The 17500-nt window shown below is 48.6% G+C and overlaps 1 protein-coding gene across 5 annotated transcripts in view; it reads right to left on the bottom strand.

Annotated features, from left to right (window-relative positions):
* The window catches only part of ncor2 (nuclear receptor corepressor 2), a 90300-nt gene that overhangs the window by 56293 nt on the left and 16507 nt on the right, over window positions 1–17500 (bottom strand). For 4 of the 5 annotated variants that reach the window (XM_053624198.1, XM_053624202.1, XM_053624201.1 and 1 more), the window contains 3 exons: window positions 11311–11514; window positions 10420–10541; window positions 1866–2043 (listed from right to left, as the gene is read on the bottom strand). In XM_053624198.1, the coding sequence (XP_053480173.1) occupies window positions 1866–2043; window positions 10420–10541; window positions 11311–11415 (405 nt within the window). In that variant the 5' untranslated portion in view covers window positions 11416–11514. Of the gene's footprint in view, window positions 1–1865; window positions 2044–10419; window positions 10542–11310; window positions 11515–13599; window positions 13872–17500 lie in introns of those variants that run through there. The other variant, XM_053624199.1, reaches the window with a different exon arrangement.

The raw sequence follows: 17500 nt of genomic DNA, 5'->3' as shown, positions 1-17500 counted from the left end.
CCTTGTTCCCTTTTCATGTGTTTGATCATTTGCGTACACAATTTTTATCACAAACGCAACAAACACTAACACAAACACACACACACACAAAAACACAATGAACACTAACACAACGAACAACACACACAAACACACAATAAACACGCGTTCATCTCATACAATCAGAATCTCACACAAAGCTAACGTTACTCCTTCCCGGTAGACGCGGCACCGTGGACTGACCTACGAGATTCTGCATCGACGCTGGAAACGTCAGAATGAATTCAATCGACCGTTTCTCCTTCTCAAGGCCACACACACGCACACACACACGCGCTACGCAGCGTCTGGGACTCGTGTTTACGTTCAAAACGCAGTAACGGAAGAGACGCCATCCGAGAAGTCAATCAGTTCAGCAGCTAACGGGTGTGTCTCAACTGGTTCCCTAGGTGATGAATCAGTGTGTGGTAACCAGCGGTGTACACGAGCTGGTAAGGATCCGTACCGACTCGTACCGACATACTCGCCGTACGTTGTAAAATCTCACCGCTGGCGTTCATCAACAACGTGCAAGACCCACTATCCTCCTGACGTCATCCGTCGTATGAATTTGCCCGCGTAAGCGGACGCGTGCCCGTCACGGTACTTCAAACAGGATCGTAGACTCGCTCGTGGATCATCATTTTTTATCTCCCTCGTTAAAACACTCAAAAGTCGTTAAGACTCGAACGAACCGGACGCAGTACGCCGGAAACCGGAGTCGTCGGATCGAGACGCACCCTTATCGTCAATCTGCTCGTACTGAACCTCCTTTACAACGCACGTTACTCTCCTACACCTGCGTAAGAGAGTTACAACCCCACGGCATGCGTCAGCCGGAAGACCGCGGACCGGTTCCCTTCACGGTCTGCTTCATCTCACGGGGCGTCGTCGCCTCTGGTTTGTTCATTAGGGATCCGAATATAAAAATCTGCATCCGGACTTTTCCGTAAAGCCGCTCAGTGAGGACGCGGATCGTTAGAAAGCGCTATTCGGGAATAAAATAAACCTTAAATCGAACTGTCGCTTTATACAGCCTCTGGCACGGAAAAGCAACGAGGCTTGGTGTGTAGAGACGGGGGACATGAGTTATTACCCCAAACATCTGCCTCTGCCTCACACACACACCAAATTCTGTGAAGATGCTAAATGACACACACACACACACACACACAGAGAGGTTTTGCATGTCCCCAGGCTCCTCTGTGCTGAATGAGCTGTAGTCTCTGGCAGCAGGATGGAAACAGCGGTTAATGGTAAAAGACGAGATGATTTATGGAGCCAATAAACACACGGTGAGCGATGACCTGAGCGAATCCGGCTCATCATCATCATCGCTCCCCGGCATCTCGTCCTCCGAGCCTCATCCTGAACCCCGTAAACGGCCCTCGGTTTAAACCGCGCCTTTTATCTGCTGCCTTTAAAGCTCCCTTTCCACTTACATAAGCTTGCTTAAACAGCACGTTTCCACGGCAACGACTTCGATTACCGTCAATTATCACGGACGTGTAAAACGAGACGGAACTACACCGAGAGCTTTTATTTCACGCGTTCGAACCTGGCGCCACTGAGCGATCGTGAACTACACGCTACGCACGTTTTTAATAACCGGAATCGTTAACAATCCGCACCGCGCTTCTGCGTCACGCGGGACGTTTCGGAAGCTGCAACTCGTACCCCCACGTTAAGAAGACGAAAAACGCTCGAGCTCGATCAGACCTCGCGGAAATATCAGAGGCCACTCCGCTTCCTGCGGTCCCCGTTTCACTTCCTGTTACGTCTCACGATGCTGACTTTATAGCTATACGCTTGACTTTCGCGCGCTCCTTCCTCTGGGGATCACCGACCTTCACGACGTCCTCGGCTCCGGTCAGAGGCAGAGGCAGGCGCTGAGGCGGATGGCGCATTAGAGGCTCCGCCCCCATCTCCAGGCGAGGCCGCTTTATCTCGCCGTACTCCACCTCCGATTGGCTGTTGGCGTCGGGTAGATACATGTGATCGTACCGGATGTGGGACTCCGCGCCTCTGAAAAGAAAGAAGGTTGAGATTAGAGGGAGAAGATCGAACAGAACTTGGACTCGGTCTTTATGAGCGCGGTGTTTAATCTGTGTTTCTGAGCAGAAATATCAGTGACGCGTTGAGAACGTTAAAAGCTGAATATATAATTACACTCCAGGCTATTAACGATCACCCGTGCTAACGTGTTCAGGTGGCAGGACGTGATGCAATCGTGGTCCCAAATCACTGCGTCCCGCCTCGCCGAGAACCCCGAGTAACCATGGCGACATTTTTTACATCAGACATGGAGCATATGCAGCATATGGTATTTTGCACACCACTGCCGTGCTGGTGTTGTGTCAGCGCTGATGCGCTGCAGGAAGGTGGGAGGAGAGTGTGTGTGTGTGTGTGTGTGTGTGAGAGAGATAGATGAGTGAGCTGGCACACACACACACTTACAATTCAATTCAAAGCACACACACGGACACGTCTGCACTACACATCTACAGCGTTCTATACCCTCTCCATAGATTCGTCTCTTCCAGAGTTAGATGAAGGTTAAGTTCCTATCATATTCGATGTGTTGATGCCGCAGCGCACCGTATCAGCGATTATTGGAAGAAAAGCGACTCGCAAGAAGGGAAGAATGGAAAAATGGATGGACGGATACAAGGAGAAAACGTACAGGGCAGAGGAAAGACGGTGCTGTGCGTGCGGTGAGACTTTTAACTGCTTTTCTCAGTAAAGCCGTCGGCCGTTTCATCCCATTCCAACTGTCTACACAGCACACAGACGAGAGAGGTATATAGAGAGTGAGTGTGCGAGAGAGAGAGCTATAGAGTGTGTCTGAGAGAGAGTGAGAGACAGCAATAGAGACTGAAACGATGCTCTTCGGCCCTAAACCGTCCACCCGCTCCCCAACCGTCCCCCCGCTCCCCGGCCCTAAACCCTCCCCCGCTCTCCAGCCCCAAACCGTCCCCGGCCCTAAACAGTCCCCCGCTCTCCAGCCCCAAACCATCCCCTAAACAGTCCCCCGCTCTCCAGCCCCAAACCGTCCCCTAAACCGTCCCCTGCTCTCCGGCCCCAAACCGTCCCCTGCTCTCCGGCCCCAAACCGTCCCCCACTCTCCGGCCCCAAACCATCCCCCACTCCCCGGTCCTAAACCGTCCCCGGCCCTAAACCGTCCCCCGCTCCACGGCCGTAAATCGTCCCCGGCCCTAAACCATCCCCTGCTCTCCGGCCCCAAACCGTCCCCCACTCTCCAGCCCTAAATCGTCCCCGGCCCTAAATCGTCCCCGGCCCTAAACCGTCCTCCGTTCTCCGGCCTTAAACTGTCCCTCGCCCTAAAGCGTCCCCTGCTCTCCGGCCCTAAACCATCCCTAAACTGTCCCCCGCTCTCCGGCCCTAAACCATCCCCTCAATCAGTCATTACACAGATAAAGCAGTTACAGCTGATATGTGAACAGCACAGTAACAGCTAAAGATCCTGATCAGCACGACGGAACACCTGACCAGCACGGAGTCGTTTCATTCCATTCCCACTGCATTTATCTGCCCGGACGTGTTTACAGCCAGGAACAGCGTGTGTGCGTTTGCCCACTACACATAAAATTACACTATAAAAGTCACACAGCGAGCAGTTCTGAATATTATGATACCTTCTCATCTGTATGGCTCGCCTCCAGTCTCCCAGCATGCCTCTGTGCTCCGGCTAACCGATATTCTTAGTAAAACACTCCTGCCTGCCGCCCCCACACTCAGAGTTGTATAAGAGTGTGTGTGTGTGTGTCCATATTTACTATGGCTTAGGTATTGCTCTGCAAAGATCAGACATTTATAACACTGCCTGACCTAATTATGTCAAACTCAAGCACACACACACACACACACACACACACACACACACACGGCCGACATCTAACAGCATACGTAATGAGTGCACTCGTGTATATGGAGAGGAGTGAAGTCTCAGCTCTCTTCAGCACAAATGGAAAAAATTCAGTCTGGCAATCAGGGACAGTGAGGAGGAAATTACAATAACTCTCTCACTCACACACACACACACACACACACACACACACACACACACACACACACTTTTTTCACCACCGCTTATTTCCATAGAGGCATGACACTTGCATAATCACATCAAAGTCCATCTTTCATCTCTCCATCTCTCTCTTTCCCTCTTTGTATCTCTCTCTCATAAATATCTTATCTACATCACCCTCTCTATATCCCTCTCTATATCCCTCTCTCCCCCCCCTTATACACCCCTTTCACTCCCCCTCTTTCTCATCCTCTCTCTATATGTCTCACTTTCTCTCTGTACCTCTCCCTTTACCTCCCCGTCTAGATATCACTCCATCTCTCTCTCATTCCTTCTACATATCCTCACACCCACTCTCGCCTTCTACATATCCTCACACCCACTCTCGCCTTCTACATATCCTCTCACCCTCTCTCGCCTTCTACATATCCTCACACCCTCTCTCACCCCTTCTACATATCCTCACACCCTCTCTCACCCCTTCTACATATCCTCACACCCACTCTCGCCTTCTACATATCCTCACACCCACTCTCGCCTTCTACATATCCTCACACCCTCTCTCACCCCTTCTACATATCCTCTCACCCTCTCTCACCCCTTCTACATATCCTCTCACCCTCTCACCCCTTCTACATATCCTCTCACCCTCTCTCGCCTTCTACATATCCTCACACCCACTCTCGCCTTCTACATATCCTCACACCCACTCTCGCCTTCTACATATCCTCACACCCACTCTCGCCTTCTACATATCCTCACACCCACTCTCGCCTTCTACATATCCTCACACCCTCTCTCGCCTTCTACATATCCTCACACCCTCTCTCGCCTTCTACATATCCTCACACCCACTCTCGCCTTCTACATATCCTCACACCCTCTCTCACCCCTTCTACATATCCTCACACCCACTCTCGCCTTCTACATATCCTCACACCCACTCTCGCCTTCTACATATCCTCACACCCACTCTCGCCTTCTACATATCCTCACACCCACTCTCGCCTTCTACATATCCTCTCACCCTCTCTCGCCTTCTACATATCCTCACACCCTCTCTCGCCTTCTACATATCCTCACACCCACTCTCGCCTTCTACATATCCTCTCACCCTCTCACCCCTTCTACATATCCTCTCACCCTCTCTCACCCCTTCTACATATCCTCTCACCCTCTCTCACCCCTTCTACATATCCTCACACCCTCTCTCGCCTTCTACATATCCTCACACCCTCTCTCGCCTTCTACATATCCTCACACCCTCCCTCACCCCTTCTACATATCCTCTCACCCTCTCTCGCCTTCTACATATCCTCTCACCCTCTCTCACCCCTTCTACATATCCTCTCACCCTCTCTCGCCTTCTACATATCCTCACACCCTCTCTCGCCTTCTACATATCCTCACACCCTCTCTCGCCTTCTACATATCCTCTCACCCTCTCTCGCCTTCTACATATCCTCTCACCCTCTCTCACCCCTTCTACATATCCTCTCACCCTCTCTCGCCTTCTACATATCCTCTCACCCTCTCTCACCCCTTCTACATATCCTCTCACCCTCTCTCACCCCTTCTACATATCCTCACACCCTCTCTCGCCTTCTACATATCCTCACACCCTCCCTCACCCCTTCTACATATCCTCTCACCCTCTCTCGCCTTCTACATATCCTCTCACCCTCTCTCACCCCTTCTACATATCCTCTCACCCTCTCTCGCCTTCTACATATCCTCACACCCTCTCTCGCCTTCTACATATCCTCACACCCTCTCTCGCCTTCTACATATCCTCTCACCCTCTCTCGCCTTCTACATATCCTCTCACCCTCTCTCACCCCTTCTACATATCCTCTCACCCTCTCTCGCCTTCTACATATCCTCTCACCCTCTCTCACCCCTTCTACATATCCTCTCACCCTCTCTCGCCTTCTACATATCCTCACACCCACTCTCGCCTTCTACATATCCTCTAACCCTCTCTCGCCTTCTACATATCCTCTCACCCTCTCTCGCCTTCTACATATCCTCTCACCCTCTCTCGCCTTCTACATATCCTCTCACCCTCTCTCACCCCTTCTACATATCCTCTCACCCTCTCTCGCCTTCTACATATCCTCTCACCCGCTCTCACCCCTTCTACATATCCTCTCACCCTCTCTCGCCTTCTACATATCCTCACACCCACTCTCGCCTTCTACATATCCTCTAACCCTCTCACCCCTTCTACATATCCTCTCACCCTCTCTCGCCTTCTACATATCCTCACACCCTCTCACCCCTTCTACATATCCTCTCACCCTCTCTCGCCTTCTACATATCCTCACACCCTCTCTCACCCCTTCTACATATCCTCACACCCACTCTCGCCTTCTACATATCCTCACACCCACTCTCGCCTTCTACATATCCTCTCACCCTCTCTCACCCCTTCTACATATCCTCTCACCCTCTCTCGCCTTCTACATATCCTCTCACCCTCTCTCGCCTTCTACATATCCTCTCACCCTCTCTCGCCTTCTACATATCCTCTCACCCTCTCTCGCCTTCTACATATCCTCTCACCCTCTCTCACCCCTTCTACATATCCTCTCACCCTCTCTCACCCCTTCTACATATCCTCTCACCCTCTCTCGCCTTCTACATATCCTCTCACCCTCTCTCGCCTTCTACATATCCTCTCACCCTCTCTCGCCTTCTACATATCCTCACACCCACTCTCGCCTTCTACATATCCTCTCACCCTCTCTCACCCCTTCTACATATCCTCTCACCCTCTCTCACCCCTTCTACATATCCTCTCACCCTCTCTCGCCTTCTACATATCCTCTTACCCTCTCTCGCCTTCTACATATCCTCACACCCTCTCTCGCCTTCTACATATCCTCACACCCTCTCTCGCCTTCTACATATCCTCTCACCCTCTCTCACCCCTTCTACATATCCTCTCACCCTCTCTCACCCCTTCTACATATCCTCTCACCCTCTCTCGCCTTCTACATATCCTCTCACCCTCTCTCACCCCTTCTACATATCCTCTCACCCTCTCTCGCCTTCTACATATCCTCTCACCCTCTCTCGCCTTCTACATATCCTCACACCCTCTCTCGCCTTCTACATATCCTCACACCCTCCCTCACCCCTTCTACATATCCTCTCACCCTCTCTCGCCTTCTACATATCCTCACACCCACTCTCGCCTTCTACATATCCTCACACCCTCTCTCACCCCTTCTACATATCCTCTCACCCTCTCTCGCCTTCTACATATCCTCACACCCACTCTCGCCTTCTACATATCCTCTCACCCTCTCTCACCCCTTCTACATATCCTCTCACCCTCTCTCACCTTCTACATATCCTCTTACCCTCTCTCGCCTTCTACATATCCTCACACCCTCTCTCGCCTTCTACATATCCTCTCACCCTCTCTTCCCCTCTCGCTCCTTCTACATATCCTCTCACCCTCTCTCGCCTTCTACATATCCTCTTACCCTCTCTCGCCTTCTACATATCCTCACACCCTCTCTCGCCTTCTACATATCCTCACACCCTCTCTCGCCTTCTACATATCCTCTCACCCTCTCTCGCCTTCTACATATCCTCTCACCCTCTCTCGCCTTCTACATATCCTCTCACCCTCTCTCACCCCTTCTACATATCCTCTCACCCTCTCTCACCCCTTCTACATATCCTCTCACCCTCTCTCACCTTCTACATATCCTCTTACCCTCTCTCGCCTTCTACATATCCTCACACCCTCTCTCGCCTTCTACATATGCTCTCACCCTCTCTCACCCCTTCTACATATCCTCTCACCCTCTCTTCCCCTCTCGCTCCTTCTACATATCCCCTCACCCTCCCTCACCCCTTCTACATATCCTCTCACCCTTTCTACATATCCTCTCACCCTCTCTCGCCTTCTACATATCCTCTCACCCTCTCTCACCCCTTCTACATATCCTCTCACCCACTCTCGCCTTCTACATATCCTCTCACCCTCCCTCACCCCTTCTACATATCCTCTTACCCTCTCTCGCCTTCTACATATCCTCACACCCTCTCTCGCCTTCTACATATCCTCTCACCCTCTCTCACCCCTTCTACATATCCTCTCACCCACTCTCGCCTTCTACATATCCTCACACCCTCCCTCACCCCTTCTACATATCCTCTCACCCTCTCTCACCTTCTACATATCCTCTCACCCTCTCACCCCTTCTACATATCCTCTCACCCTCTCACCCCTTCTACATATCCTCTCACCCTCTCTCACCCCTTCTACATATCCTCTCACCCACTCTCGCCTTCTACATATCCTCACACCCTCCCTCACCCCTTCTACATATCCTCTCACCCTCTCTCACCTTCTACATATCCTCTCACCCTCTCTCACCCCTTCTACATATCCTCACACCCTCTCTCGCCTTCTACATATCCTCTCACCCTCTCTCACCCCTTCTACATATCCTCTCACCCACTCTCGCCTTCTACATATCCTCTCACCCTCTCACCCCTTCTACATATCCTCTCACCCTCTCTCGCCTTCTACATATCCTCTCACCCTCTCTTATACACATCCTCTCACCCTCTCTTCCCCTTCTACATATCCTCTCCCCTCTTTCTCTCTCCTCTAGCTATCTCTCTCCATTTCACTTCCCCTCTCTCCCCCTCTATACATTTCTATCCCTTTCTCGTCCCCTCCTACTCTGACACTCTCTCTCTCTAGATCTCTCTACCTTTCTCTCTTTGCATTTCTCTATCTCTCCCTCCATCCTAAATCCACTATGTCCGTTGTTAAAGTGCTAGACAAATAAAGCCGAACTGAATATTTGTGATTGTTGCGCTACACACAGATCTCCGTATCAGCATCACATCAAGACGAAGCGGCCATTCCCTCCAGCGAAGATGATCACATAATATTAATCAACTGTGAGCGTTCAGATTCTTCTCTGCCTTCACGTTAACGTCTGATGGAAATCAACTACTCGCACGTGAATCTTCAATATGGTTTCTTAGATGATTCTTCACCTTTTCCCATAACATACCCCTACTGAAAGTGTGATTATCTCTCATCCTTACACACACGCTTTAACCTGACACCAGATAAGACAAGACACTTTCTCCGGCCCCTATATACACGTGTCTGAGCTGAGCGGGAAACGAACGTTTTTTGATGACATCATTCCGCACTTCAGATTTTCTGTCCAATCAAATGCTCTCCAGAATCTGAAGTGCCCCGCCCCTGACATTATAAAAAAAAAACGATTTGCCAAAGTTATTGGTCGGGCTCGGATCCACGGTACTAGCTGTCGAGTACGCCTTGTGAGGTAATGTAAACTGTCATTCTATTTAAAAAGGGGGGAGGAGTCACTCGATATATCCCGCCCTGACTTCCTGTTTCAGTGGAAATTACGTCTATTATAATGACTGTACCGCCCAGCACGAGTGAGTACCACCGAAGATCCTTAACCTCCGCAGGCGAGTCAAGGGTTAAAAATATCACGCCAGACTTACGAAAAAGATTAACTAAAGACAGACTGGTCGGTCAGGATAGAGTCGTAGATGGGGGAGGAGACTCTGAGCAGGGTTTACAGATCAGAGGTGAAACAAACAAACAAACAAATAAATAAATAAATCTCTCGGGCAGAGATGCTGTTGTATTTAGCAGTGGAGTTCCTTTTCTGTCTGCCCGCATTAGCTGGAGGAGAAATGGCATGCCAGTGTGTGTGTGTGTGTGTGTGTGTGTGTGTGTGTGTGTGTGTGTGTGTGTGTGTGAGAGAGATGGTTCTTACATAACGCTTACGCAAGGATCTGAAACCGTGTATCACTCTGAATACGAGATGGAAGAGTGAATGAGCGCTGAGGAGAGCGCGCACACACACACACACACACACACACACACACACACACACACACACACCTCGTTCACGCTCCACCGGACGTCTCAAGGATAAATCGGTACAAAGAGGAAAATTGTCTAGAAATATTCCCAGATCACCCCAGCACAGCACACGTACTTCACACGCCCCTTCCCGCTAAAACAAAAACACGGGAGAGACGTGTGCGCGGTTTTTCCTGCGCTTTTGGTCGAGGTCGTTTTTTCAGGACTCGACGTTGTACAGGCGCTCCGTCCAGGGGCTCCGATCCAGATGTTTAGATCTGCACTGATTTACGCACGTACACTTACAATAAATAAACCCACAATGTTTAATACACTTATGTATTTTCCTGACACCTGATCACGGACACAGGTTTTTCAGGGTTCTTCTCTGCAACACTCGGGCTCGGACACTAGTGTGTGTGTGTGTGTGTGTGTGTGTGTGTGTGTGTGTGTGTGTGTGTGTGGTCACCTCTCATTCCCAGGTTGAAACTCCGACAGCAGGGACGGTCTGCGGCGATGAGACTGGGACAGAGCTCCATGGGACAGATGGGAACCGAAGTCCCGAGTGTGGTAGTCCGCTATACCAACATCCTGCTCAAGACACACACACACACACACAAACATGCACTAACATTACACTCGTGCATTTTCAAATCAGATTAGCTCTCAAGAAACACTTTTTCAATTTTACATACTGCACCTTTAACATTTAAAGGAGCGATATGCATCATGTCCTGTTACAGGAAAATAATCAACAACAGAGCTGTTGTTGAAGAGAGTGTGAAGAACGCCGTGGAACATCTTCCTACGACAGCACGTCCTGAAGCGTTTTATTCCCATTACCCCACAGCAAATAACGTCAGACTGAACTTTTTATCCGTTTATAGGAAACAGCTTGCACGAGAGCAGCTATAAACAGTCCTTTATATATACTGATGATGAGACAGGTTAATGAGAAAGTTCGTTCGATGACGTCCTTGGGCGTCTCAAACATACGATGTGTCCCCGGGCCGTCTCGCACGTTTAAGATCTACGCACAGACTCCCAAGGACGTCTGAGTCAGCGGACTGTGTTTTATTTGCTGAACCCATCCTTCCACCTAGCCGTGACTTCATATATTTTTGCACACGCCTTTATTTTTCTTCACGGCTTAAGACCAAATATTTTGTTTGAACTGCTTGAAGCTGATGTGTGCTTACTTCTTAAATAAATACCTGGCTGGGTCAGGGGCACTCAAACTTTAGCGTACACCCGCAGGCAGTGTTTGTGAACTTTCGAATAGAGAACGCTCTCATTAGCCAGTTTAAACAGGATGTGTGTGACCACGGATGTGTCTAATCATAGATGATCGTGGGTGTACCGTGTGAGTGCGGGCGATCTGCAGAGGAAGGCCGGCTGCGCTCGGCAGGTGTCGGGCTTCCACGGCTCTCCGGCTCTGAGGCACCGGCTGCGGATGAGAGGACATGCTGACGACGAGACTTCCTCTACGTGCAGGAAGTGGGCGTGGCTGCTCTACGCACGCTGCCCATTCCTCGGAACCGAGTCCTGACGGGGCGACACCAACCTGGAGGGAGAAGAGCAAAGAGATGAGACGGATAGGGACGTGTAGGACTCGGCGTCTCAGTCTCAGTCAACAACGACAGAGAAATAAATAAATAAATAAATAAATAAATAAATAAATAGTCCTTAGGAACAATACGAAGAGAACCGGGGGGGGGGGGGGGGTGTAGGGGGTTAAAGAGTTAAAAACATCCCCGTGGGTAGGAAAAAAGAAAAAGCATGGCATGTTTGATTCGATCGAGTCGAATCAGGAGTTGATTCAGAGTCGAATCACTGAAGAGAACGCGCCAGGGTTCGAATCAAAGGAGCATCACACGACGTCACATCGCTCTCGTGTACGGATTCGTTGCCTTGCTTTATTGAAGGTTTCTGAAGACTTCGAAGCCCCACACACACACACACACACACACACACACACACACACACACACTTACATCAAATAATCCCTCACCACATAAAGAGATACGTTAGATTCTTCTCATCTCAGTGCCAATATTCTGCAGAAGCGCGTCGGGGTTGAGGTTAAAGGAAAACAGAAAAAGAGCAAGAGTCAGCACATTTCTATATGCTATAAATACACGCAGGTTTAAAGGAACTTCAGCAAACACACACACACACACACACAGAGCAGATGTGGCTGAGCTAAGCAGATTTAACACACCGTCGTTGGACCACAGAACAAAGAGAAAGAGCTCATGTGTGTTTATCATCACGGTCCAGCTCAAGCCGATGTCACAAGCAGGAAATGAAACGATTATTCAGAGATACATTAACACAATAAAGCCAGTTAATAAAACACGATCAGGAACGACGACGACGACGCCGCCACCACCACCACACCCTTACCCTTCCTGATTCAGCCCAGCACTATAGAATTAAATGTTCTCGCTGTGTAATAAACAGAGCCAGCTGAACATTTCAGTGGAAAATCTGACTTCATATTGAACAGAGGACAGGAAACTGGGGGAGTTTCCAATCTGCACGTCTATACAATCCGAGTGAAGTGAGTCGAGTGTAGGTGTTTCATTCTGCCTAATAACTGCACGCGCACACACACACACCTTATCAAACATGTCAACGTGTCGTTTTCCCCTCAGATAGAAATCAAGTCCAACAAATAGAAACACGGAGAGACAGACGGGCAGGGAGACAGTCAGACAATCAGTCAGACAGTGAGCCAGTAAGAGAGTCAGACAGTCAGTTAGACAGTAAGACAGATGGCCAGTCAGTCAGAAAGACTTTCAGTGAGACAGTCAGACAGATAGCCAGCAAGTTCAGCAGAAAGTAAGACAGTAAACAAGACAGTGAGGCGGATAGGAAGACAGACAGACAGTCAGACAGACCAACAGTCAAGTCAGTCAGAGAGACAGACAGAGATTCAATCACAGTCAGAGAAGCAGACAGATATTCAATCAGGCAGTCAGACAGATATTCAATCAGGCAGTCAGACAGATATTCAATCAGGCAGTCAGACAGATATTCAATCAGGCAGTCAGACAGATATTCAATCAGACAGTCAGAGAGGCAGACAGATATTCAATCAGACAGTCAGACAGATATTCAATCAGGCAGTCAGACAGATATTCAATCAGAGAGGCAGACAGATATTCAGACAGTCGGAAGCAGACAGATATTCAATCAGACAGTCAGAGACAGACAGATATTCAATCAGACAGTCAGAGAGACAGATATTCAATCAGACAGTCAGAGAGACATATTCAATCAGACAGTCAGAGACATATTCAATCAGACAGTCAGACAGTGACATATTTAATCAGACAGTCAGACAGGCGGACCAACAGTCAGACAGACAGACAGTCCAAGAGACAGACATAAACTCAAAGACCAACAGCCAAGTCAGACAGTCAGAGAGACAGATATCCAAACAGAATGATTCAAGCTAACACCAAAGAGAAACCTACCTGACTAACAGAGACAGTCAGTCAGACAGAGAGGCAGTGAGACAGCCAGACAGACAGAAAGGCAGTGAGACAGAAAAAGTCAGTCAAGTGATTGATAAATACACTAAATAATAAATAACGCTAATAAACTGATAAAAGCTCAAGAAAAAGACTAGTTACAAATATACCTGATTAACAGACAGACAGGCAGACAGACAGACAGACACTGTAGATTTCTCAGATCGCCTTGTTTTATTATCTGCGTGATCTTCCGCTGAATTTCACTTAGCACCGATTCTTTAAACTCTCTGCTCGATAACGTGAAAGATAAAGAGCACAGAGTCCACAGAGAGCCTTCATCTGAGGAGGAATCACCCGGGGTTTCTACAGCAGGACAGAGACGGAGGCTGAGATGAGCAGAAACAGTGTTTGTAGAGCAATCTCACACTCCACATCCAACGGGGAGAGGGAGAGGAACAGACGGGCGGGGGTTAAAAAACAAAACGACTCAAGCGCTTACAGACTAAAAGAAATCCTGTGGGATGAGAGGAAGGTACAAGTGTGTGTGAGAGTGTGTGTGTGAGTGTGTGTGTGTGTGTGTGTGTGTGTGTGAGTATGAGAGAGAGAGAGAGGAGAAGGGGGTGGGGGACATTCTTTTATTATGGATTAATGCTCTGGTTACCATGGATGGTGGAAGAAAAAGAGAGAGCGAGAGAGAGGTGGATTAAATTCACTCAAAAGGCTCAAAGACAAAGTAGTGCTGTGGAATGAGAGAGAGAGAGAGAGAGAGAGAGAGAGAGAGAGAGAATGAGAATAAACACAGACAGGAGGGGAAACACATGCCCTGGCACGGATACAAACACCCACAGGCAAGAGCACTTGGCCGCCTGCCAGCAGCATGGATGAACTCATTCACCCGTCTCTCTCTCCATCCTTCCCTCTCTCCTTCTCTCCTTAGCCTGACTCACTTTCTCTTTCACAGCTCCGTTACACAAGCAGTATAGTAACAACTTACGAAATATTTTAAATACCACAAAACTGTCAGTAACACGAAGAAGAGGTTCGGAAGCAACAAATATTTAACAAAGAAGAAGAAGAAGAAAAAACCACGGAAATCCTGATTAAAAAGTCTGTGATTTAATCATCAAGCAGTTTTATTTTGTTTTACTCATCCCCATCTGATCCGTGTAGCAGGCAGTTTGGGACGCTTGTCTCCTTTACCGTTCAGTGTGGGCAACTGTATCTTGTTTACCATTTGGCGTGGGTATTATCTCGTCTACCGTCGAGCGTGGGCAAATTATAATCCCGTGTATGGTTAGGCATGGGTGTTATGTTGTTTACCGTTTAGCGTGGGTATTCTCCCGTTTACCGTGGGCAATCATCATCTCGTTTACCGTTTGGCGTGTGGCATTATCTCGTTTACCGTTTGGCGTGGGTATCATCTCGTTTACCGTTTGGTGTGTGGCATCATCTCGTTTACCGTTTGGCATCATCTCGTTTACCGTTTGGCATCATCTCGTTTACCGTGTGGTATTATCTCGTTTACCGTTTGGCGTGTGGCGTGTGGTATTATCTCGTTTACCATTTGGCGTGTGGCGTGTGGTATTATCTCGTTTACCATTTGGCGTGGGTATTATCTCATTTACCGTTTGGCGTGGGTATTATCTCGTGTACCGTTTGGTGTGGGTATTACCTCGTGTACCGTTTGGCGTGGGTATTATCTCGTGTACCGTTTGGCGTGGGTATTACCTCGTGTACCGTTTGGCGTGGGTATTACCTCGTGTACCGTTTGGCGTGGGTATTATCTCGTGTACCGTTTGGCGTGGGTATTATCTCGTGTACCGTTTGGCGTGGGTATTATCTCGTTTGGCGTGGGCAATTTTCTTTATCTTCGCTACTGTTTGATATGAATAATTTTATCTTGTTTTTCGCTTGGCCTGACACGTTTCGTTTATCTCGTTTATCTCGTTTATTGTTCGGTGTGGATCATTTTACTTCCTTCCTCTGGTTTATTACTCGGCACAGCTATGTTTTTATCTGGTTTACTGTTCCGTGTGAGTGATTCGAGTTAGCTCGGTCTCGTTCTTCAACATTTCACCCGGTCGTTCCTTCCATCCTTCCACCTGGTTTGTTGACCAGAGTGGGTATATTCTGCGTGTCTTTTATGGAAAGTTCCCATCATGCCCTGTTTGTTTGTCTGTTTATTTGTTTTTAAAAGGATTCTAAACGGCAAAGTGATCAGAAACAAAAACTCTTTAAAAATCAACGTAAAGGTGATAAAATGGTCTGTCTGATCTTTCTAACGACCGGATAATACAATCACCTGCTTTTCCCCTCCTCCGCCTTTCCGTTGAACAGAATGTTATCAGATAAAAAGGAAAGGCGTTATAAAACGTTCGCTTGGATTCGATCACCGCGTCCGAGGAGTTCTCAAATCGTCGCGGACGTCGCGCTCTACGCGGACCTTTCAGCACGTCCATCTTTACAGGGTCGTCTTCGCTACTCCCAGCTTTCACGCCGCTACCGCGTTCACTCGCTCTCCGTCTTTCCTCCCCCAAAGACCATCAGGCACTTCTGAGATCTCGCTCGTGTTTCATCTCGCTTCCCACATACACACACACACACGACTGCATCTCCATTAGCATCACCCGCATTTCAACCTCACAGACTCCTCTTCAATTAAAAACTGACTGCCGCCTTCTCCGACTCCCACACACACACACACACACACACACACACACACACACCCACCCCAAGAGAAAAGCAGGCTCTTTTATTGGGAACGATTCCCGCATCCTTCACCGTCTCGACGTTTTGCAGCCCAGATCCTAATCAGCGAGCTAATTATGTGAAAAACCACACAGTGCACAACACAGAGGAGGGAAAAAGGAAGCTGATGCACTTGAGCTAATGAGCGGAGATTAGCACTCTCTCTCTCTCTCCCCCCATGTGTGTGTGCGCACTTATGTAAGTGACAGTACAATTAGTACGTTATTGGGTGATTTAAAGCTCCGGTCAGACGCCTGGTGGCGGCGAGTTTAGAAACCGCGGCTGGAAGCAGGGCGGCGTCGCGGCGTTTAAAGCGGCGTGAGGATGAAAACGTCATTAGCAGGAGCTTGCGTGACGCTTAAACGCACCGTTATCAAACCGATATCTATATACGCCGCAAAGACGTGATTAATTCGGACGAGCTTTAAGGACACGTGACAATTTAGGACTAAATATCCAGGAACGAAACTAAAAAAAAAAAAAATCCCTGCCAGGACGGCACGTGTCGTATTTTGATGAACGCCTGTTAATAACCTTGTCAGAGCTGAGTTACATTTAGCCACGCCCACAAAACTCCAAAAAAGGTCAAGATAGCTACGAGTCAGGACTAAACGACGAAACGACGCGTCCCAAGCATGATGTGCGTCAATACACCTCACGTATCTACGTGAGCGAATACGCTTTCGAGAGACGCAAATCAGATCGCGCGTGTAGAAATGCGCCGTGGGAAATTTTACAACGTGGCGCGAGCACACGTTACGAAACGTCTAGTCACGTAGCTGAAGTCACGTTAATGGGAAGTAGTGTTCAAGTTCCTCTCACTTACGTACTGCATCTCGTATTGATTTACCGTTCGATGAAACTACCAATAATTGGTTAAATGACGTCCGAGTGCCACCTACAGGCCTACGAGGTGAAGTGCAGGCTGTTCGGTCAAGAACGCGCCTTTATTACATTCTCACATTTTATAACTACGCAATGATAGTCAAAGATAATATCTATAATAAGATGATTTATATAACATCCAAAAAAAGTGTGTTAACTTTTCTCCGGCTCTTTAAAGTAAAAAATTATACGGTTATTTTGGTTTTTTAAGGCTCGGCCAGCTGAAAAGGTTCTCGACCTCCGTGTTCTCGGCTCGAACGACATCAAGAATTTGCGGGAAGAAACCGCACGTCCTGACAAAGAAAACATCGCGCGGGGGGAAAAAAAAAAAAAAAAAAAAAACGGAAACAGCTTCAGGATCAGATCCGTCTAAGAAAAGACAGAAGGCTGTTCGTAGCTGGGATGCTGCGAGTAGCTATCCGGCAATTCTGGAAA

Source organism: Ictalurus furcatus, chromosome 5 (genome assembly GCF_023375685.1).
Source record: "Ictalurus furcatus strain D&B chromosome 5, Billie_1.0, whole genome shotgun sequence".
NCBI lineage: Eukaryota > Metazoa > Chordata > Actinopteri > Siluriformes > Ictaluridae > Ictalurus > Ictalurus furcatus.
The sequence above is the reverse complement of the archived record's forward strand: the minus strand, read 5'-3'. Positions and strand labels throughout refer to the sequence as shown.